This window comes from Danio rerio, chromosome 13, assembly GCF_052040795.2.
Source record: "Danio rerio strain M-AB ecotype USA chromosome 13, GRCz13ab, whole genome shotgun sequence".
In the NCBI taxonomy this organism is placed as follows: domain Eukaryota; kingdom Metazoa; phylum Chordata; class Actinopteri; order Cypriniformes; family Danionidae; genus Danio; species Danio rerio.
The window spans coordinates 17,535,336-17,559,468 of record NC_141033.1 but is presented as its reverse complement, the minus strand read 5'-3'; the positions used below and the strand labels follow the sequence as shown (position 1 = coordinate 17,559,468).

Here is a 24,133-nt window from a genome sequence, read left to right as displayed (position 1 = left end):
TTAGTCATTAATATGTTTTTAAGATACTGAAAACAACACAAATGTCAGTGTATGTCAAAACTTCTCCAGAGTCCCAAACACCCTCAGACCCCTGAGGGTTAAGAAGCCTTTGCGATTAAATAACGTGACAAATCAAAGCTAGGTTAATAGTGAAATCAGTTAATTGCTGCATCCCTGATATATATCCAATATTTCAGAATATGCTTTCAAAAAAAACATATTGGTCAATATGACTACATGAAACATGCTTAAAAAACCACGTTAAAGAAAAGTTGTGCTAATGGAAAGTAAAATTAAAAATGTCAAATGAAATTTCCTGATAACACTTGCAAAAAACATGAAATTCCCTGACATTCAATATCTGGAATAGGGCTTTTCTAATTCTATGGCCTTTGGGAACCCTGGAAATTTATGTAGGGTATTGGCTCTTAACTGATTTTATCTCATCAATTTAGAGTTTTGACTTTCTAATCAAAAACTGATGCATGTACACCACTGAACCGGAGAGCAGTTTAATTTTACATGCGATGCAGTGTCTTTGTGTGTGTGTATGCACCTGTGCTCGAAGCTTCTGTTTCTCTGCCTCCACTGCACTCAGATGCCCTGACAGAGCCATCATCACCTGCAATGAGCAATAACAGAAAGAAAGAGGGAGAGCAGCTATGTTACCATGTTGTCAAGCAAATTTCATCACATTTTGTAATAACTTCCACATCGTACCTGTGCTTCACTGAGGCCCAGCTCCAGCATCTCCATTGAGCGTTGGATCATTGCAGTCTTCTCCTCAACAGCACGCCCCTCCTGGCTCTGTTTGAGGCAGCGCAAGGTCCCCATCAGCCCCTCCAAAATGGCCTGATGTTCAGCACGGAGCGCCTCCAGCCCCTGCATGACCTCGCGCGTCCGACATAGCAGCTCATCCTGGGATAGCTTTTCACCGAGGTCCCCCTGGCCCTCCGTCTCCTTCACACACAGCACGCTCGACATATCCTCACGCATCCTACATAGAGACACATAACACAGATGTGAGGGAACGTTTCCAGTAAAGATTAGTTTGTTTTGTATAAATGAGTGCCTTTTCCTTCTTGTTCTTGTCCATTTAAACCATTGACAAATTACTCAAATCACTGTAACTGTGAGTGCAAAAAGTGTTATTAATTAGTAATTTTTTTTATTGATTAACTGCACTAATTTATATATTAGGCCTGTCAAATAATAAAAAAATATATAATTAATCATACTTTTTTGTAATTAATCATGATTAATCACTAAAAGTGATTAATCATGATTAATCACGAAACACCGTATTTATTGCAGAAATAAAAGCACAGGCATTAAATGGCATTTGAAATACTGATTAAGAGTCTACCATGTAAGCAGCAATTTTTGATTACCTTAAAGGAACACGCTAGTCCCGAAATTAGGTTTTTCTTTTCATTTGCCATGAGGTAACAAATTCCATTAAAACGTCCTGAATGAGAATATGCTGAATGAGAGTGAACTACTGAACTGCATTTAAAGTCTAAAGATTAAAAATGAAACACCCGAAATTGCATGAAACTGGAGGAAACGCAGAATAGCCTGGTGATGCGAGGTCAGGGGGATGCTCACTATTCTGCTGTCCAAGTCGGCCACATAGGTCATCTCTATGCATGCACGCACCGTCCCTGAACACACGTCGGCCACAACAGGAAATGAAAAAAAAAAACTGCAACTGTAGTGTTGTATATTTATTTATTTATTTATAAGAATTAAATAATCGTTCATTAATCGTAATCGAATTAAAATCTTCAATTAATCAAGATTTTGATTTTAGGCCAAATCGCCAAGCCGTAAGTGCAGTACACCTTAATCAAACTATTACCATTTTGTAGGATTTTCGCTGTTTTGCAACATGGTATTCCACCACACACTGGTGTTTGACACTATTATCTGCACCTACCAAGTCAGTACCACAGACACCTGCATCACGAATTGCAAAGTTTTTTTTTTTTTTTCAAATTCCATTAAAACAACACTTTTTTTTGTATTTACAGCAGTTAATACTCGCATCCAATATTGCTTGTCCCATAGTCACAGGGGCATGCATGAAATGTTCCTGAATGAACGTGAAAGTGCCAAACTGCAGTTAAAGTAAAAAATTTTTTAAATGAAACACCCAAAATTACATGAAATGTAGATAGCGTGGTGACACAATGTCGTTAATCAAACTATGTACTATAACATGTAAAACAGAATAATAAAAGGAACTTTCAAAAAGCAACTGATGTTAACACCTTAATCATATTATTCTCTCATTCATATTAAGGCTAATAATTCGGTTACTGATGTCCATGTAAATGTAGTCATTGTGATATCGATGTTCAAACGATAAACCATATTGTTCAGGTCTAAAAGACAGATATATAAGGCTGTCACCTGTCATTTGGAAAATTCAAGCACTCAGTGTATTGAGAAGGATGCAGTTTTGTTTGTGCTTTACTGGTTGATAAATTTCTCAGACAGACTAGATTTTAAACTTTTTGATCAGACCCTGGGATCATTATTTAATAGTTAGAGAGCTGTCTAAAAGTAATGAAAGTATTTAAAACATACATTTTATGACATACATACAGTATACTAATGTTACTTTAGTCAAACTATATTTTTTGTTTATAAACAATGAAAAAAATATTCATTTAAAAATTATGCCTTGTCATGCAGAAATTGCTTTGGCACACAATCTCTCAAAGTGCATTATGTCTATATTCAACGCTCTCTCACAGCAATTCGTAACTTTTTGGTTTAGTGAAACAATACCATCTAGTACAATTTGCTCATTCCCCAATGATGGTTGGGTTAAGGGGTGGGGCCACCCCTCCTTTTTAAAATAATACACTTTTATATAAATGAATTTGTACAAACTATCCACTACATTGACAAAACGTAAAAGAGTTATGTTTCCTCCTGAGATCACGCTGGTATTTTCAATCTGTTGAGTCTACATGGGCTGTACACTTGCTATGCGGTGCGTTGTGGGATTGAGTGCACTTCAAAAATTCAACTGGTTTTGGACACCCCTACAAATGGCTGCTTTTTTTCAATAGTGAACTATTTAAGGGTATTTGGGAAGATTTTGCATCTGAACACAGGTCGTGAAATTGAAGACTCCTGCTACAGATGTGCAAAATGTGCAGTGTTGGAAAGTGGAGCTTCATATCCTTTTTTAGTTTCCACTAGTTCTTTGATGTTGGTTTAATGCAGGAGTATCCAACCTCACACACTAATTAAACACACATAAACCAACCAAGTTATTCAGGTTCATTAAAAACGTCCAGACAAGTCAAAGCTGAACTTAGGACAATGTCCCTCCAGCAAAAGGACAGAACATCCCAAGTTTGTGTTTGAGAAACCAGGTGAAATCATAAGGTGACATCTCTAAGAAAGGCAACAAGTTTCTTCCCAGCAACCCACAATGATGTTTTTTTAGCTGGCATTTTATACTATATTTCAGGGTTTATTCAAATCACTAATTTTAGTATGAAAAACAAAAGGATGCTTGACTTGGCAAACACAATGAACACTACATTTTAAAATAACACTAAAAGACAAAAAGCAAGTTCACTCAGAGAAGCAATTAGAATGCAAACCCTCTTCAAGAATCTGAGAGGCTTCTGACTCTTCCCAGCCTGACACACGGACACAAAGCAGCTGTCTTTGCTGTTGCCAAGACACAACTCACCTGGTAAGGCAGTTCACGGTAGCCAAGACACTTAAGCACACTTGAATTTCCAAAAAACAGCAAGAGGAATCTGAGATTGTTGCCCTTTCAAATGATGTACATCCAGCCTACAGTGAAAATAATGGTAAAGGCCTTTCATTTGAAATAAACACGTCTCCACAGATTTGTTCTCTCTCATGAAAACAATCGCACATCTACTCCCTGCAATTATGATATAAAGAGAAGCAGATCTATGTGCTGCTCCTAAGCTTCGGGTTTGTGCTCTATTCCTGTGGGAGGGGAAATAGGAAGTGAGGCAGCAGATTCATGTGACCCATAAGTAGTTCATCATCTGCCATGTGACAAGCACTGGGCAGGAAACACCAATGTATGATGGGAATCAAAGTACTGAGATTCTGCTGCACATGCTGATAGGTCACAGCTAATTTGCTCCAGCGCCATTAACTACATAGCAGAGGAGAGAGGTTGCTGTCACCTCAAAAGGCAATGAGCTTTCTCCTAAGATTTTCAAATGTGACATGCTGCATCTGAAATTGCCTACTACTTGAGCAGGTACTGCATTTGAATTAGAATTTACTACACGATTGTTAGAAAAGTATGTTTTATAGAGTATGAATGGAACTCGGACGTTCTACATCTGCCATTTGTCATTATCATGTGACTTACCCACATCAGTTTCACTCCCATTAATTAATTCTCATGTGGCATCATGGGATACTGTAGCATCCATCGGATGCACACTTCAGATTCTCGCTGGTTGTGTAGGTCACCTAGTAACCTCTCACATACTGTTTGTAGAATACTATGAATTTGGACGTTACTCAGCACTTTTTCAAAGATCCTCCTCCACCCCAGCTCCACTGGTCTTTAGATCTGCTAACATATAACATCTGGGTTACAAATACAGACTGCTTGTCTGTGAATAGGTCATTCTAAATCGCTCCATGTGAAAAACGCATAAGATGGCATAATGTACCTAAACATCAACCAGAGAAACTTTACTTGTAATTAACCCTAACTACTATAAAAAGAACAAGCCCTTATTCTATACATAAAGTGAATATTAAGTGTTTTCAACCAATTAAAGTTCAAGGAAAAAGCTTAACAACAGGGGAAACTAAAATTCTATCAAAATTCACTTGTAATTAATACTAATTAACATAAAAAAGCTCATTCTGATTCCATAAAGTGAACAATGTCACGTTAAGCATTTTATTCCGATAAAGTCTATGATTTAAATTAACAACAAACGGTGAGAAATACATTTATATAGGAATATACTCATGATAAACACATTCTGCTATCAAAAGAACAGGCTCCTGCTTGCATAAAGTGAACAAATTCCCTTTAAACATTTTCCCCATAGAAATCCATTATAAGACAACAGCCTAACATGGGTTAATATACCTTAACACCAACCAGGGAAAGGAAAACCCACATTTCTGTCAAAGTTTTCTTGTGATTAACAATAACCATTATCAAAAGAACGGGCCCTGATTGCATAGATAAAGTGAACAATATCACGTTAAGCATTTTCTATTCCATTAAAGTCCACAATAAGGAAAGGCTTAACGTAACAAACAACACAAAGAAAAACACACTTAAAAAAAATGCCGTTCATAAAATCTAATTTTACTTATGATAGATTAAACTTTTTATGCTGTCAAAAAAACGTGCTCGGATGCATGCAGTTGGCATCCCCAAAACAATAGAGAAGAATGTTTAAAATAATGTTCTGGATAAAATGTAAAGTCGGAAAGATGTATTTGCAGACCCAACAAAATAGAAAAAAATAAATAAATGTCAAGAAACACTTTGGAATTGTGACTCCCACAACCAAGGGTTCCCAGTGCTATCCTTTTGTGATTGCATTGACAAGGTTAAAATGATGCCATAAACATGTGCATACAATTTCCAGTTTCCTAAAATAAAAATGCAAAAGGAAAATACCTAAATGAATGAGATCATATAAGGACATAAAAATTTAAAAACTTTACATGCCTGAATGCATCCTGCTGAATTACAAATGATAACAATCAATGATTTATTACAATGAGAAGAGGATGGGAAAGAAAGTGCTAGAGATTATGCTTATGACTGTATAACATTTTCTTGGTGTGATTAATTGCTGAAGTTTATATCGCAGCATACATTATCATCACAATATTGAAAAAAGTCGCAAAAAATAGGTATATAACAGGTATAATAATTATGAAATAATACTTGTGCATTGCTTTACTGTAAAAGAGAGAAAAATATCAGAATTATTAGCATCCTTTTGAATGTTTTTTTCTTTTTTTAAATATGTCCCAAATGATGTTTAACAGAGCAAGGAAATTTTCCCAATATGTCTGATAATATTATTTCTTCTGGAGAAACTCTTATTTGTTTTATTTCAGCTAGAATAAAAGCAGTTTTTAATTTTAAGATCAAAATGATTAGCCCCTTTAAGCTATATATTTTTTTGATAATCTACAGAAAAAAAAACATAATTAGGCAATTTATTGTATAATGATCCTAACCTGCCTAGTTAACATAATTAACCTAGTTAAGCCTTTAAATGTCACTTTACGTTAGAGGTCTGCATTCGCGCGGCTGTACCACAGGACCCGATCAGATTTCTTGCGGCATGAGAATAAATTTTCGAATAAATCGAGGGAGCGGTCGGTAACTGGTTTAATTTGAACGGGAACAGGCGGTCTAACAATATCGCTCCCGACTCCCGAGCAAGCACGCGTATGCATGTGTGTGAACGAGAGAGTGTGATGCTGTGTTTAGCTTGATTGTTGCTGTCTATGTGTGTGTGTGTGTATATGAGTATGAATGAGAGAGAGAGAGCTTGGTAATGTCTATGTGCGTGATGGTGTTTGGGTCACTTGCTTGGTGCTGTGTGTCTGTGTTAATACAGACATCTTGTTTAAGACTGTCCGGACCATATCGCTGGGAGGTTTTCGGTGGTGGGTTCGAACTAAAAACTGGCAGAAGCGAGATTCAAAATTTAGTCGAATCAAATCACTTTTATTGTCGCATCATCAGCAGCACGTGTGCTGTGATGAGTTAAAAGCTTAGGTGCTGGCTCCAGACAGTGCAAAATACAATGGCACTGCAAAATACACTTGTCACCAAGCGCAATGCAGTACAGATCTCTACTTTAAGCTGTATAGAAGAGTCTTGAAAAATATCTAGTGAAATATTAATTACTGTCATCATGGCAAAGATGCATAAGACTGCATATATATATTTATACAAAAGTTCTGTCCAGTTCAAGCAGAGACACTGTACAGTTTGACAAATATTACTGCTGAATTATATTAGTTATTAACACAATTTAATAAAAAAATTACGACTTATCAGAGTACAACTACATTTTAACATTATTTTTCTACGTTATTAGGCAATAACTAACATTATCACACATTTCAGTGAGTATTTCATCATGTAGATCACATTAGCACGTGAAAATGTTCATGTTTGAACTATTAAGCTAAATTAGAATAATTAAGCTAAATTAGAATAATTAATTATCTAAGCATTTGGGGCTGTTATGAATTTTACTGCAAATACAAAACACAAAATACTCTAAACATCTAAATATATGTATTTTTTAATGTGCCAAGGATGGGCGGTGTGGTGGCACAACAGGTAGCGATGTTGCCTCATAGCAAGAGGGTCACTGGTTTGAGCTGTTGCTGGGTCAGTTGGCGTTTCTGTGTGGAGTTTACATGTTCTCCCTGTGTTCCAGTGGGTTTCCTCCAGGTGGTCTGTTTTGCCCCACATGCGCTATTGGTGAATTTGGTAAGCTAAACTGTCCATAGTGTGTGTGTGTGAATTAGAGTGTATGGTTGTTTCCCTGTGATGGGTTACAGCTGGAAGGGCATCCACTGCGTAAAACATATGCTGGAAAAGTTGGCGGTTCATTCCGCTGTGGCGACCCGAGATTTATAGAGAGACTAAGCTGAAAAGAAAATAAATGAATGAAGAGCCCAGGATATCAAAATTATGCATGTTCATTATCACTATCTATTGAATTATTGAATATTGACAAATGTCTAGCTACAGGAATAAATAGAGGATGTTGAGGTGTAAAAGCAGACAGTTGACAAGATTGAGTATGTTGGGTGAAAGACTCATTACTCAGAGCTGTTAAGCCGATAGAACTATAGCATGACTCACAACCCTGTCGATGGTGAAATACTCTCTTGTGACCTCAAGAGGAAGAGGGAGGTGGTCCAACCTTATGCCTCGAACTAACACAACATTCTCACTGCGAAGTCACAGGAAGCGATATTGCTGATATTACAGGAAGGCCACACACCATGCCAAAATAAAACAAGCAGCAGAGATTACAAGAACAGTTCACCCAAATTGACAAATCTGTAATTTAGTCATGAAAAAAACATTTTTTGACTCTTGTTAAATTGTGAAAGATTTATGTTCATTTTAAAAATATCCTTATATTTAAGCAAAAATACAATAAATAAGATCTGAGCTTGTACAACTCTATAATGAAAGCATTACAATAGAGCTGCATGATTCTGGCTAAAATGAGAATTTTTTTTTGCTTAAAATAAAGATCACGATTTTCTCACAATGCTGTAGATGTAAAATTAAGGTTATTGAGTGGGCTATTATTATTGTTATTTTTCAAACATATGGTAAAAACTATATTATTATTATATGTAGGTCTATTGTCTATTCTCATCCACAACACTTTGTGATAGCTAAGAAAGAAAAAAGCATATCAAATGCTTGTCGTAGCCTAATCCTAACTCTATAATGCCAGATGATTATTTAAATGTTGTGCATGCTTTCAGTTTCATTTTCACTGTTAAGTGCGATTCATACTTCCCGTGAGGCCCTCAAATAATCACTCTGTTCCACAAACTGAACATTATTTACAACTTTATTACCTGTTATTCACAGCCTATGCAGGTTCTGTTCACTAAAGTAGACTTCATTCGCAGGCGCGTGCCCGCCCTCTATGTGGTAACAACTCAGTCAGCAGTTCACGTAACGTGTGATATCGCGGCCGGGAATACATCATTACATGAAGACAGAAATGACATTTTTGGGTGAATTATTCCTTATAAATACAGTATGTGACTCTTTCAACACCATTTCAACACCATTGGTCTCCACGTTGCTGAACAACGTATGTAAAACAATGTGAAGACTTGTGCGGCCCTCTTTTCTTCTCTCCTGAACTTGAAAATATGATTGGCAGAATCGTAGAAATGCTGGATTAAGATCGTCTAGGACAGGTATTTTCAAACAGGGGTCCACGGACCGCAAGAGGGTCACTGGTGGCCCGCTATGGGGTCAGAGAAAAACTTGGCAATAAGAAAAAAATGATTTACGAGGTATTTTTTTCCAATCCTAAAATTGTTATTGTATGGAAGTTTTTTCCTATCAAAATTAAAATGAAAATTCAAATGCTTAAAAGATCAAATGATAAATCAAATGCTCAAACTATAAATCAAATGCTCAAACCGACATTGCAAATGATAAATCAAATCCTCAAACGGACTCTGCAAATGATAAATCAAATGCTCAAACGGACTTTGCAAATGGTGAATCAAATCCTCAAACCGACTCCTCAAATGATAAATCAAATCCTCAAACTGACATCGCAAATGGTGAATCAAATCCTTAAACTGACATCGCAAATGGTGAATCAAATCCTTAAACTGACATCGCAAATGGTGAATCAAATGCTCAAACTGACATCGCAAATGGTGAATCAAATGCTCAAACTATAAATCAAATCCTTAAACCGACATTGCAAATGGTGAATCAAATGCTCAAACAACTCTGCAAATGGTGAATCAAATCCTTAAACTGACATCGCAAATGGTGAATCAAATGCTAAGGATTTGATTTATAGTTTGAACATTTGATTCACCATTTGCGATGTCAGTTTAAGGATTTGATTCACCATTTGCGATGTCAGTTTAAGGATTTGATTCACCATTTGCGACGTCAGTTTGAGGATTTGATTTATCATTTGAGGAGTCGGTTTGAGGATTTGATTCACCATTTGCAAAGTCCGTTTGAGCATTTGATTTATCATTTGCAGAGTCAGTTTGAGGATTTGATTTATCATTTGCAATGTCGGTTTGAGCATTTGATTTATAGTTTGACCATTTGATTTATCATTTGATCTTTTAAGCATTTTAATTTTCATTTTAATTTTGATAGGAAAAAACTTCCATATTATTGACTATAAATTATTAATTTATATACAGTTTTAAGATTTATATAAGTGGATACTTAATTGTAATGTGTTTATCTCAAAGCGCTCTTTAAGGTTTTCCATACAGTTGAATGGAGCAATAAGCGGCTGTATGTGCAAGACAGATGATGGAAAGACTTTTAAAGAATCCAGCTCCCACAAGCAGTTTATGCAAATCTGACTAGGCGAGCATTAAGGCAAAACCCAGAAAATATGACAAATCTTACATTGCGTTTGGTTTTACCTGCATGTTAAAGCAGGGACCCCAGTGTGTTATTTTTCAAGAGATTCTTTCCAACGAATGCATGAAACCATCCAAGCTCAAGCGCCATCTACAGCAGAAACTTCCCAAAGAGACAGAAAAATCAACAGACTATTTCAAGAATCAGGAGTTGTGTTTGGCCTGGAAGGCTAGCATTTTTCGGGAGCTAGTCCTTGAGAGGTGTTTAACAGCGTCATATTTGGCATCACTCCACATCGCACATGCTGAGAAGCATTGTTATTACCAGCTACCAAAGACATCATCAAATATTTATTTGGAGAGGAAGCAGCAGGAAAGGTAGATTGTGTGCCTTCGTCAGACAACACAGTAAACAGACACATAAGTTCAATGTAAATATTTAGCAGTTTACATAAATAAAAGACAGGGGGAAAAAATACAGAAACTACAAATGTCCAGGTTTAAATTTTCATCTACCAGTGTCTTATATAGAAAAGCTATCTTGTTCAGTTAATGTAAATATTTCGTTGTTATTGTTTTGAGAATCAAAATTTTGAGATTCATTTTTGGCTATAGTGAGTTGCAAACTTACAAAATAAATTGTTTTAAAAACAACACCATTTTGAATCTTTTTTCGATTAATTGTGCAGCTCTACATCACAATAATAAACACACGAGAGAAAAAGTGTAAAATTGTAATTGATCTGTGCCTTGCCACAATTCTGTCTCTGAGCTCTCTCTTTGACCTTCTCATTTGCTCTGAGCTGTAAGGTCTTAGACAGGTGTGTGGCTTTCCTAATCAAGTCCAATCAGTATAATCAAGCACACCTGGACTCAATAAAGGTGTAACCATCTGAAGGATGATCAGAAAAAAATGGACAGCAACTGAGATAAATAATAAAGTGTCACAGCGAAGGGTCTCAATACTTAGAACCATGTGATATTTCATTTTTTTCTTTTTTAATAAATTGCAAAAATGTCAACAATTCTGTGTTTTTCTGTCAATATGGTGTGCTGTGTGTACATTGAAAAAAAAAAAACAACTTAAATGATTTCAGCAATGCTAGGCTGCAATATAATGAAGAGTGAACAATTTAAGGGGTTCTGAATACTTTCCGCACCCACTGTATCTGAAATAAAAAAAAACTTTTGTTAGATTATATATCTGACACTTCTTTTTTAGTGTTTCATGCTTAAATAAAAAAGCATTTAGGCTTTGACAAAATGTAAAAAAAAAGTCTTGCCATGCTAAAAATTTTGTCAGTTCAAGTGTAAACACCGAATCTATCATGCCCAATTTATCTTATTTTTTTGTCAGTCATGGGCTGACATGACGGACAAAAAGTAACATTTTTACTAGCTATGTTAACATTCAAAAATGTGAATTTACTTTGTGCAAAACTGGATTATTGCATTTATCCAATGAGTCAAAGCGAGTAAAATCCTAATTAACTTAATCCTAATTAATTCCTAATTAACTGGTGCCAAATATCAAATCAAAATTTACTGTGGTAGAAAAAACTGCGTGAATGTTTTCTTTATTTAATAAATGACTTGCACCTCAGAAGGCAATGCTGACATGCAGTGAACGTGCAGTGGCGTTTGAAGGCGTGAGAAGCTGAGCACAAAAGCTTTTGATTCTGGAGGTCATTAATAATATAATAATACTAATACTGAAACGGTTAAAGCATTTTAGAATGGCCAAAACAACATTTCAAATGTTTTACAATGTGCTCAGCCAGCTGGTTTGTCCATTCACACACATTTTTATCATCGCCTGATCTCTTATAACAAAATCAAATTACCTTTATTTTTTGAGCACACTGGAATTTGTTTGGAAAAAGTGTTTCCATCGTAGTTTATGCGCATCTTTTCTTATTGTATAAAAAGTTTATCCTACTCTGTTATACAGATATGTTTTTATGCGCATTTTCCAAATTTATTTGCATTTTGGCATTTCCATCAACCGCTTTTTTATGCGCATATCAAAATGTGCATAAAAATAGGTGGATGGAAACATAGCTACTGAGAATCAGGTGCTGGTGTCTGTGCCCTCGCTCGGCTTGATTTGCCTTGTGCTACAATCCAGACCACCATGAAACTGCAGTGTGGTGTTTGATTTAAATGAACTTTATGAAAAAGTGTGATTGCCTTGATACTTCAATCCAATTCACTTAGCTTAACAAACGCCACCACTTCTGCTTCTTCAACCCTGTGTCAATGTTGGAGCACTGAAATCAAATATTTCCTTCTTTCTATGGCATTTTGGGGAAGCATCTTAAAGTTTGTATTTTTAAATTTCAGCTGTGCATGAACAAAGTGGAAGAGAAACAATGAATAAAAAAACCTTATTGAGATGCTAGTTTTAACCTATAATCTTCATGGGTCAAAGACAAAAAGGGTTTTTCCAAGCATAAAAAAGCATAAAAGTAGGGAACCAATCACACCAAATACATTTTCGCTGCCTTTTTGGTTGACTGTAGAAAAGAACAGTATGCTGCTCCACTTTTAAAGAACCCATTGTGGGTTTTTGAAAATTACCTTCCATGCAGTGTGTGGAATACAGCTCTAAGTGGATCAAAACATCCAGCTCATGTTTAAATCTCAAAGTGTACTATATCTAAAGCTAATTTTTTAAAGGTCATTTTTCAAATCTTTAGCTATTGCCATTTCATTGTGATGTCTAAATAAAACATTGTCCCACTAACTAGTTGTGCACACATACCTGAGAAAATGACTAGAAAAAAAAAATTTAGGCAATGGAACATCAAGAAAACCTAAAAATTATTATATGGTAGACTACAGGCTAAATGAAGGCACCTCATCTGAGTTTAACATCACTGCAGCCACAGCACACGTAAAAGAACAGTAAAGTAAAAGAGCAGACTTAAATATTATGACAGATCACATAATTTTAAAAAACACTTGATGCTTGCTGTCAACTAGGCTACATTGTTGAGGGCCATTCCTTACAACATTGATAGGATCTGTTGTTAAGCTTTTTTAATATTAAGATATTTTATTGGTATCTGTAATACCACTATTGTCCCTAGGTTGTATTTTTGTTTTAGTCGTTCAAAGAAGTTAAATGTTCTTTCTTTGTAAAGATGTTGAATTGTTATGATACATCGTTCCATTCGGAACAAAATACATAATTTAATCCAGGAGGGAATAGATGATTATTAAAAATTGGAATTCAAGTACATATCTTTAATTGAACTACATTATGTATTACTATATATCATATGATTAGATCAATATTACATTTGATTAAACAGGGCTGGTAATGATGTCTTAGTCAAAAAGCATCCTCAATAGCTAACCATTCTGGTTGGTCTCTTTGTTCAACCAAAAAAATCTTTCTTGACCATGTCAGTATGTTTAAATTAGCTGCCCAATAATAATAATATTAAATGTTGGGAAGACCAAATCCTCCTAGAACTTTACCATCATTTTACCATCTATCACAAAACACTTAAATTATTTCATTTTTTTTTCATGCATCACTCTGCAGTCTTCATGAACAAGATAATTAAATAAAGTAAACTTAAAATAATCTTCATTGTTCATTTATTTGACAAGTAATTTTGTATTGGTGTACATCAAGGCACATTGTTGCACCTGTAAACTTTAACAGATAGGCCTACAGTTGATGTCAATTTATTTTGACCTACCATTTATTTCAAATAATATTTCTGAAATTTTTTAGTGTTTTCTAAAAAAAAATATTCTGGAGTCATAAGTCGTATTTCCTTTTGCTTATTTCTTGAATAAAAGCATTTTTTTAATTAAGGTCAGTATTATTAGCCTCCTTAAGAAATATTTACTGTATGTTTTTGATATACAAAACAAATCACTTACAAAATAATTTGACAAATTATTTCAACTTTCGTAGTTAACTAATTAAGTCTTTAAATTACACTTTAATCTGAAAAAAGACTACTTAAAGAGACTTCGTCTGAACTGCCTTGCAAAAAAACTAGTAAAGTGTTATGCACTGACTGTCACCATGGGGAAAATAAAAAAGTAAGGCCCGGTTAAACTATTGTTTAAAAATGTGTTGTAAATAAATCATGTGTTGAAAATTAATATCAAAAATGAATGAAGGCAAAACTAAACGAGTTGAATGTGACTTACATGAGCAAGACTGAAAACTACATTTAAACAATGCGTTTCATATGTTCTTTGGTAAGCTACTTGCTAACTATTTGTAAATTCAAGACTTAATTTTCTAAAGTAAAACTATGTACACTAGATTTCTGATTAATAATGGTCTCTGCATAGCTGAAGACTTCCTATATTAAAAGTGTTAAAATCGCTATTACCTCTGTCAATTTGGGTGTCAACCTCTGACGAATGCGGGGAACTAGGCTAATGCGCGCAGCACCGTCACTGACTGAAAGAGAGAGTGCTCCTGACACCTAGAGCGCGCTAGAAAGGCCTCAGTCATATATCTGTAGTCGGCCACCGATGGCTGATCTCGCTTCTCCGTGGCGTTTTGACACAAAAATACGCATCCAAATTTCAGGGGGCTAAGCTTGTTGACACAGGGACTGGTGGAAAGTGCTCTTTTAATGGGATTTGATACCGCACGTTAAATGGAAAGAAAAAAACCCTCTGCATTTCGCGACGCAGGTGTCTGTGGTCCTTTAAAGGAGTGGTCCAGAATGTAGTTTTAAGGCTTGGTTGTGTTTACAAGATGCAAAGCAATGTGTGCTCATGTTTCACTTGTAACGAGTGAAAATGGGGTGCGGCTCCTTTAAGAGCATTTGCCATTGTGTGCGCATCAATGTGTGTGTGTGTGTGTGAATGCTGTCTGCGTCTATGTGTGTGTATGTGAATGTGTGAAGTTTCTGTAACAAGCGCCTGAGCAAAGGAGATTTTTTTTCTTTTTCTCTGATGCTTGGATTAAGTTATTTTCTGTAATATATCGTGACAGAAGAATAAAGCACAAGATGTGGAATGCTACCTGTGTGAGCCTTGATTTATTTTTCTTCTGCTACCACGAGTCAGGTGAGCTATCCTGTATTTTTTTAACTACAATACACAACGCCTTTCACATATATACGGAATATGCAGGTGTCAGTAATATGAATCATCCACATATCTTTTGCGACTTTATTATACGAGATGTGAAACGCATGGAAAAGCTGCCTGAAGACAATCAATGGAGTCGCGTACACACATAAGAGACACGAACGTGCTAGTGGTGTGTGTGTGTGTGTGTGTTTACAGCAGTTTGACTGATAAATATGAATTTGTAGCTAAATTGTTTGCCCGCAAAGGAGCATTTGCTATTGTTTACATCATTGCTACAGCATATCGTTAACGCTAGACACTGTACATGTCATGATCAATTTTAACAAAAAAAAAAACACTTAGAGGTTTTAGTTCACAGCTTCTGCTTTCTGCCAGATTATGTCAGAGACAGTGCATTCCTCTGCCTTTGAGCCCTCAAATGTGTCATTAAGTTCTGCGTGTTTCTCCCTTACATGCAAGTTTAGTGTAAAGCCTAAATGCTTCTTACGTCCTTGTCGCAGCACCAGTAGCACTGAAATTAGGCACCAAAATTCATATGCTGATTTGATCCAGTACATACCGGTTACAAAGGTACCGGTGCTATAATGGCACCGGGTTTTGGTACCCATCCCTAATAAAGACTGTGATTTGAGGGCAAATATAATCACATTTTAATTCTTTTTTGTTTTTAGACGAACACTTGTGCCACTGCCATTGTGAGGTTTTTCACTGTATTTGCTTAAAATGCACTTGAATGTTATACTACATGTCTGCAAGCAACATTTTTTTCAATGTTCATTATTTTGTTGACATGTTGTGACAGGACATGTTAACGTGAGAGATGAAGGGCTCTATTTTAACAATCTAGGCGCAAAGTCCAAAGTGCAGGGTGCAAAAGCATTAAAGGAAAGTTCAAATCCAGTTTTGCTATTTTAAGGACGGAAAAATCAGCTCACGCGGTGCATGGTCTAACAGGGTTGAGCTTATTCTCTTAATGAGTTATAGTTATGTTTTGGGAATAAACCAAAATTATCTCCCATCATCTCCCATTCCCTTAAAAGTTAGTTGCATCGTGCCATGGCGCATGTGCTATTTATATTTACATGGAGGACTTTGTAAGTGAAAAAACTGAGCGCTTCACTAGCGAAAAAACAAACAGACCATCTGCAGCGCGTGAATGAGAGAATGAGCCTCCTCATTCTTTACTTTCACTTTAACTCTTTCGTGGATAAGTGAACGTGTTGTACGAAGACATGCATTAGACTAAAAAATTTATTATGTTAAGCACAAAGATTTGTTTCAAAATTATTTCTAAATTTAGTTCTAATTTCTAGCAAACAAATAAATGAACAATAATAACAAAGTGTGGTCAAAAATATATCCAAATACACATGCTATGCCCAAATGGTCCAATACCTGACAGGTGGGCAAATCTAAGCTTGTTTTTAATAAAACAAATATAAATAATAGGGGTGTCAAAATTAATTGTTTCTACGGTGCACAGTGATGCAGACCCGGACAATTCGGTATCGGTTCAGTAATAACCATAACCTGTTATTACTGACGTCATTTACCTCATATGCGCTCTGTCGCAAGGGAGGCGAGCGTGAGTATTTACAATGCTCTAACTACTTAAAACTCATAAACTGTGCACAATTTCACTGTGTGTGTTTGGTGGATCAGTCTTTCACAGACATTAACAGCAAAAGCCCCTATTTCACTGAGATCGAGAGAATGAAAGTACTCCATTTCTTTCTTTCTTTCTTTCTTTCTTTCTTTCTTTCTTTCTTTCTTTCTTTCTTTCTTTCTTTCTCTCTCTCTCTCTCTCTCTCTCTCTCTCTCTCTCTCTCTTTCTCTCACACACACGCACTCACGCACGCACACGCACACACACACACAGTGGGCCATTTGACCTGCTGGCGTGACTTTTCTTCTCCTCTCAGCTGTTTTAAAGCGTTACTTCTGGATACAGAAACGAGCGCGTGTCTGCAGAGTTTTTTCCACCGTGTCTATCATGCATCAGCTGTGATCGCCGCTGCCGCCTGCCGCTTATCAGTATCACTCATCTGTCAGGAGCGCAGCGCACAAGAGCCAATCGCAATTGTTTTTGTTGAGGGTGTGACCAATCAAAGAGGTGTAAGAGAACTAGACAAGGATCAGAAAGTGAGCTGGATATATATTGTTTATATTATTTGCTAAATGCTCGAGTTGTTTAAAGGTACAGTTTATATTTCTGACTGTTTGTATTAAATGACAAAATTGGAGAACTAACGCACTCTGCGCTGGACTTTAGACCTCCTCTCAGCTGGTCAATTGAACAGTCTATTTAAGTTCCTAAAAATAGGAATGCGCCTTAACCCGTCTCTTAGATCGATACAACCATGAGTCTACAAAGTGGCACAAAACGGATTTGCTATTTAAACAACATGGAAAATTATTGCCTGAAAATAGCAACACGTCATAAAACACATCTTACTCCTTATTGCGTTGGGTGTTGGGCTCAAACAGTTTTTTGTAAAATTGTGGGAGAGTTTATCCAATTATGCAATTTTTGATTTATCCAAAATCGTGCAGCCCTACTTTGGACTGTGGGGAAAACCAGATCACCCAGAGGAAACCCACAAGAACACGGGGAGAACATGCAAACTCCAAACAGAAATGCCAACTGGCAAAGCCAGGATTCGAACCAGCGACCTTTTGCTGCAAGGCAACAGTGCTAACTCCTGAGCCACCATGTTTATAATGATTATATGTGTAAATATATTAATGCATTTTGTAGGATTATACATTGGCATTACAATTCACCCACAACAGTTAAAAAACTGTTGTGTGCATAAATGAACGTGCCAAGCATACAAGCATAGCGCAGGCACTTTTCTGCAACACGATTATTAGAGTGACTATAAATTATACTTGTGTTCCTATGTGGAGCCAATTTTATAACTGTCCCATTGATTCCCCAGAGGAGAAGCAGCCACCTTCTTACTGCAGTAAAGCCAGAGCTCACAGCTGCCCACATTCAGAGACTGCATCTCCTTCAAAACCAACACAAATGCTTTCACTGAGGAAAGACTGACTGTATGTCAACAGAGCAGAGCAAGCCACCTGCATACTAACCAAAAAAAGATTCATGTCATGCAGCAAGATCAAGCACTGGTGCTCAGAACGGATGACTCTTTTTTTTATTATTATTAGTAGTAAATATTTGGGCTATATGTTGTTGAGCTCTTTCAGCTCAAGTCTACCTTAGAATTAAAAAATAAATAAAAATAGGCAGGGAGCTGCCACAGAAGTGAGGGAAGTGGGCATGGATGGCAAAGCAAGGGTAACAAGATGGGAGCAACTGTCAACTGACTCACCAGACTGATTACATAGAAAATATTACAAATATATACATGACCACATTTTTTACATCACTAAGAGAACCATGTTTATATAGATACAACTAATGTTGAAATAACGAATAATCTATCATATATATAGCAGAGCATTAAAATACTTACCGTTCCTTTCTTTACATTTCAACTTCGTAAACTATAAAACCATTGGTCTCCTCACGAATTGTGTTTGTTTTTCTTTTTTTGTCTGATTTTATGTGCCAACTGACAGTTGTTTGCCGTTCTCTTTTTCCCTTGTTCTGCCGGCCATGCCTACTCCTCCCTCTGCTCACAGTGCTCCACGCCCATCATTAAGCATTTTTTGAAAAAATTCTGAGGTAGACTTAAACTGAAAGAGGGGGGTTTCATAACTCTTTAAATGCTCGGCTGTATCGGTAGGCAATGGTCAACTAACCACACTGTAAACAAAAAAATCTGTTATTTTATGGGGGGTTTTCCAGCAGCCGGTGTAAAAAATACATAAAATAACTGCCAATAAATAGCATAAATTTACTGTAATTCAATTCTACAGAAAGTTTCTGTAATTTAACGTCTTTTATTTTACAGTAAATTTGTTATTTAAAAGCCGTTATTTTCCGTTTTTTTTTTTTTTTAAGTAAAATAACAGATTTTAACTATTGTGTGCCATGTGCAGTGTCTGAGCTTGGCAGGGTGTTATTGAAAAGCACGTGCTGTAGTGAATAATTAAGAAGTAGGGTTTTCTCATAGGATAATAAATCTCAGGCAGTGAATAATAATGAGACACCAATGCGTCATCACTCCACTGGCAGTTGAGCGTTACATCACCAAATTTGATATTAATTAAAAGAAAAAGGTGCAAGAGGGTCAGAAAGAGTTAGAAACTGTGTCTAATTTTAAATCTAATTAAATATCCTAAAATATGTAAAGAAAAAAATTATTTAGTATTTTTATTATTGATTTCTCACATCATAATTCTGTCTCTCTCAAATTCATTCATTCATTCATTTTCTTTTCAGCTTAGTCCCTTTATTAATCTGGGGTCGCCACAGGTAAACAAACCGTTAACTTATTCAGCATATGTTTTACGCAGCGGATGCCCTTCCAGCTGCAACCCATCTCTGGGGAACACATACACTCTCATTCACACACATACACTAAGGACAATTTTACCTTACCCAATTTACCTGTACCACACGTCTTTGTACTTGTGGGGGAAACCGGAGCACTCATAGAAAACCCTCATCAATGCAGGGAGAACATGCAAACTCCACACAGAAATGCCAACTGACCCAGCCAGGGCTCGAACCAGCGACCATCTTGCTGTGAGACGACAGCACTACCTACTGCGCCACCGTGTCACCCCTCTCTCAAATTTATTTATTTTATTTTTTCTCTTCACCTCAGTTCATTGTGACATCTGTAAATGTACAGCTTGTATTAGAGATAGAGGTGCATGTGAAGTTGGGCCTGATTTCACCAGTTCTACTCCTGGCCAGTCTAACAACAAATTAAATAACAATTATTTAAATAAAAAGGATGCACACAAAAAAAAATACTTCTATATACTACATTCACAGTATAAGTGTGACATGGACATGGCAGCCTGGGCATTGCACTGGACTGATCTATGCTGCACGTCATACTTTTTTAATGCATCATAAAGCAACTGACAATCATTGTACACTTCAAGGCTGATCTTATAACTTACACCTCCTCAAAACTATTATTATTAATGTTGTCACTGATTTTATTATTACTATTATTATTATTATTATTAATATTATTGTTTTTATTTTCAACATGAGTATATTAGTTATCACATTTATCTGTACATCCTCTTGATCTTTCAATCTTATTATTATTATTAATAATAATAATTCATTATTATTGTAACATTGTTTTTTCCTAGTAATTCTTCATATTGCTTCATCTTCTGCACCTTCTTCAACTTTTACTTCTTTTTCTTCACTTTATTCTTCCTCTTCTATTTCTTCTATTATCTTCTTCTACTTGTAGTATTAGTAGTAGTAATAATAATAATAATAATAATAATAATTTCTCCTCTTCCTGGTTTCCCAACCTCCCCTCACCTCATGAGTATAATTTTTATCACTAATATTATTGCTTACTTTTGTTTTCATCATTATTATGTTGTAATATGTTGTAACTTTTACTTCTCCTATTATCTCCTCATTATCATCATTATAGGATTTTTTTGTTGTGGTTGTTGTTGTTATAGTAGTAGTCGGGGTTGTTGAAGAAGTAAGAGTAGTAGTAGTAGGAGTAGTAGTAGTAGTAGTAATAGCTGTAGTAGCAGCAGTAGTAGTACTAGTAATTGCTGGAGTAGTAGTTGATGTAGTACTTGTAATTATTATTGTAATTATTATTAATATTATTATCGTTATTCCTGTTGTCCTTTTCTTCGTTATATCTATCAATACATTATTATTATTGTCATCACTCCATACCACTGATTGGTTTCTGTCTGTTTTAGTTATATCTGTTATTCGCTTCGTTTATTGACGTGTGGCCTAATAATGTTCTACTGTTTTGCATGTTGTGTGTATATGTATTTCTTTTTTCTCCTCTTATTTATGTACTCTGACCTGTTCACCCAGTGACCTTTACACGCACACACACACACACACACCTGCCAGTACCTGGCTGTTGTGTTGTTTTTTTGTTGTTTTTCTGTTTTTCTTTTATTTGGATGCAATCTCAATTTGTGTACCTTTTGCATATTATTACAAACACAAAAAAGATATAAAATATATAATATATATAATATATAAAATATAATATAAAATAAGCTGAAACAATTAAAATAAAATAGATATATATATCAGAAATCACTTTATTACGCACAAATAACACTATTATTACAGCAATCAAATAATTTTTTGTTTTTTTATTTTGGCAGAATCAATTAACGCTCAATTAAATGATTTTCTTACAACATGTGTACAATGTTTCTTATACATAAACAACAAAATCACAGAAACCAAACCTGAAGCATACATTTTCAAAAATGTATATTTGCATAAAACATTTAATGCAAAATTAGGACTTTTTATATGCATCAAATAAACATAATACTGTTGTGCATTATGCTCTTAAAAAGCCGTTACGTTACGTTATTTACCAGTGATCTTCTGTATGATTTAGGGAAGTGCTCCTTAATCCTGAAATACCCTATCACCACAACTTTCAACATCAAAGACGTCTTAAATATGCAATGTTGCTGTTCTACATATCCAGGAGTGAGCACCATTGCTTTAGGCTTGTGTCGTGGTCGGATCTCTTTCGCGTTGACTAACAATGACTTTGCAGCACCCATCTATTGCTAATTTAATACAAATCTACCCATGAATGCTTTAATGTTGTATCATAGAAAAGAGATCTGTTGCAACACTCATCTACTGCATGACATGGCCCGGTAGGGCTTATGCCATTCCTTGCACACGGTTACTTAATACCACAACCACCAATTCTCACCATCAAACACCAAAGCATCCATTTAACCGATTTACCAGGTCAACTAAACAGACAGCGACCTCGGAGTCGTTTAAATGTGTCAGGTAGACGGACACAGACTGACACTCCCAGCGATCCTCGGATCTCAGCGCGTGAGTTAACATTAGCTAGTTAGCATGATAAACACCTTACCGTTCTGCGGAAGATCCAGATCCCCCACAACCGTAACAGGGATTGCTCTTCTGTGTCCCACCACGAAACTCAAGTCGATATCTAGCTCAGCAGGCTGATTTGTATGGTTTGGGGCTAAAATCAGGCAGCCGGGTTGGTTACGTCTCTCTCCAGTCTTCCGGAGATCGACAGGGAAAGTTCCTGCAGCTGATTCACAGTCCGATTCCACCAGCACGGACTCAAATCACTGAGTGGCGCAGAAACATTACGTTAATATTCACGTCGTCATAATGTGGCACGGTTGTGTATGCAATAACAACTGAATGCACAGACGCATCTGACTAGAGCTGTGCGAGGTGAAAATGGCGTTGTGTTTCTCCCGGCAGGTTCACTCCTCCTCATTATGATGTCATCCAAGGATGAAAGGAGTTCAATATTTCTTGGATATTTGGTCTCGAAGATTTTGGGAGGAAATCTGAGGTTATTCAAATTGTTGTTTGCTGCATAAAAAATCGTTATAAGCATTTTATAAATCAAAAACAATTAAGTAACTGATTACATGAAATCTACTCTAGATTGCGTAATCAGATTCCAAATATTTAGCATTTGTAAACAGATTGCATTGTGTTGAATAGTAACTGATTATATTTAATCGACCGGTGATTATGTCATCAGATTCCAAACATAATGTATATGTTATGAATAATATGTAACCAATTATGGGCTGTTGAATTATTAAAATATTGCACCCCCAAGGTTGATGATGCAGCTACAGTTCAAAGTGCATCCAAAGCATCACCCAAATCGTTTTGTTTTAATTGTTAGCATTCTATGAAAATAATTGCAACTCAAAGAATGGAATTTTGACATGGCATTTTCCAGGCCTGGAAAAGTTTTGAAAAACAGAAAAACCCACAAAGTTTTAGTAAAGTCATGGAAAATAGTTTAACAAATATATGTATTTATTAATTAGTGCTGCACGATATTGAAAAAATCTGACATCACCATATTTTGGACTTTTGTGATGTATATTGCGATGTGAATACAATTTCACCATATGATTTAACAGATTGATTTGGATTGATTAGGGACATTTTGTAGGGGAGTGAATCTCGAATAGTATATAACAAATAAATCACAAATTTTTAGTTTTCAGGTATTCACTATTCTGGCACAGATATTGAATAATCAACACTGCATATTCTTTATTGTATGTTATTTAATCTTTATTAAAGTTACAAAAATATTCTTGTGGCCTAATGTTTTAAAATTTGAAATATTGAAATGTTCACAGTCACAGGCCTTGGAGGGACAGTTTACTCAAAGATTAAAATGTACTCACTATTTAGTCACCCTTCACTTGTTTCAATAGTATGGGAGTTATTTAATTGTCTTCTTTTTGTGTTCTATTTTAAAAAAGTTAAGTGCATGGTAAGGAATTTTTGAGTGATTTTATTTAAAAATAAATGCAGATGATAAACTTTTAATCCATTATGATTAAACTCTATATTAAACTATAATCCCAATTTAACATTGCATATTCTGCAATGTGACTACTGCAAATGCACACATTGCGATATCGATGCTGAAAACGATAAATGGTGTCCCTTAAATATAGGTGGGTTGTCTTTACTTCTTTTCTGTCCTTTGCCAAAAACATTGTTTCACATTATTAGTGGTTTAAACATTATCAAAATCAATTTTACATAAATATAAAAACAAATTTATACAAAATGGATTGTTGCGATCTATGATATGCTGTAATATATCTGCACATACAGTGTTTTTCTTGTTATTTAACATGTATACATAGACATTTCATGAAACATTACGTCATGAAAATTTACTTGAAAGTTCTGGAAAAGTCATGAAATCTTTGTAGTAAAAATGTGTATGAACTCTGCTTTATGTTTATTTTCAATTCTTAGCTTTATTTTCCA

At 35.6% G+C, this 24,133-nt stretch overlaps 3 protein-coding genes across 30 annotated transcripts in view; 1 reads left to right on the top strand and 2 right to left on the bottom strand.

Annotated features, from left to right (window-relative positions):
- The window catches only part of klc1a (kinesin light chain 1a), a 209,886-nt gene extending 187,282 nt beyond the window's left edge, over positions 1-22,604 (bottom strand). For 11 of the 28 annotated variants that reach the window (XR_015505034.1, XR_015505035.1, XR_015505036.1 and 8 more), the window contains exons 1-3: positions 22,215-22,604; positions 721-997; positions 557-622 (exon numbers count right to left, since the gene is read on the bottom strand). Coding sequence is in view for 13 of the 28 variants with exons in the window: in XM_087277700.1 (XP_087133826.1) it covers positions 557-622; positions 721-996 (342 nt within the window). In the remaining 15 variants the exon portion in view is untranslated. 28 annotated transcript variants of the gene reach the window in all.
- Positions 1-24,133, bottom strand: part of LOC147841024 (uncharacterized) — a 485,466-nt gene that overhangs the window by 198,510 nt on the left and 262,823 nt on the right. The gene's annotated exons all lie outside the window — the stretch shown is intronic.
- The window catches only part of LOC147834160 (uncharacterized), a 439,063-nt gene that overhangs the window by 174,976 nt on the left and 239,954 nt on the right, over positions 1-24,133 (top strand). The gene's annotated exons all lie outside the window — the stretch shown is intronic.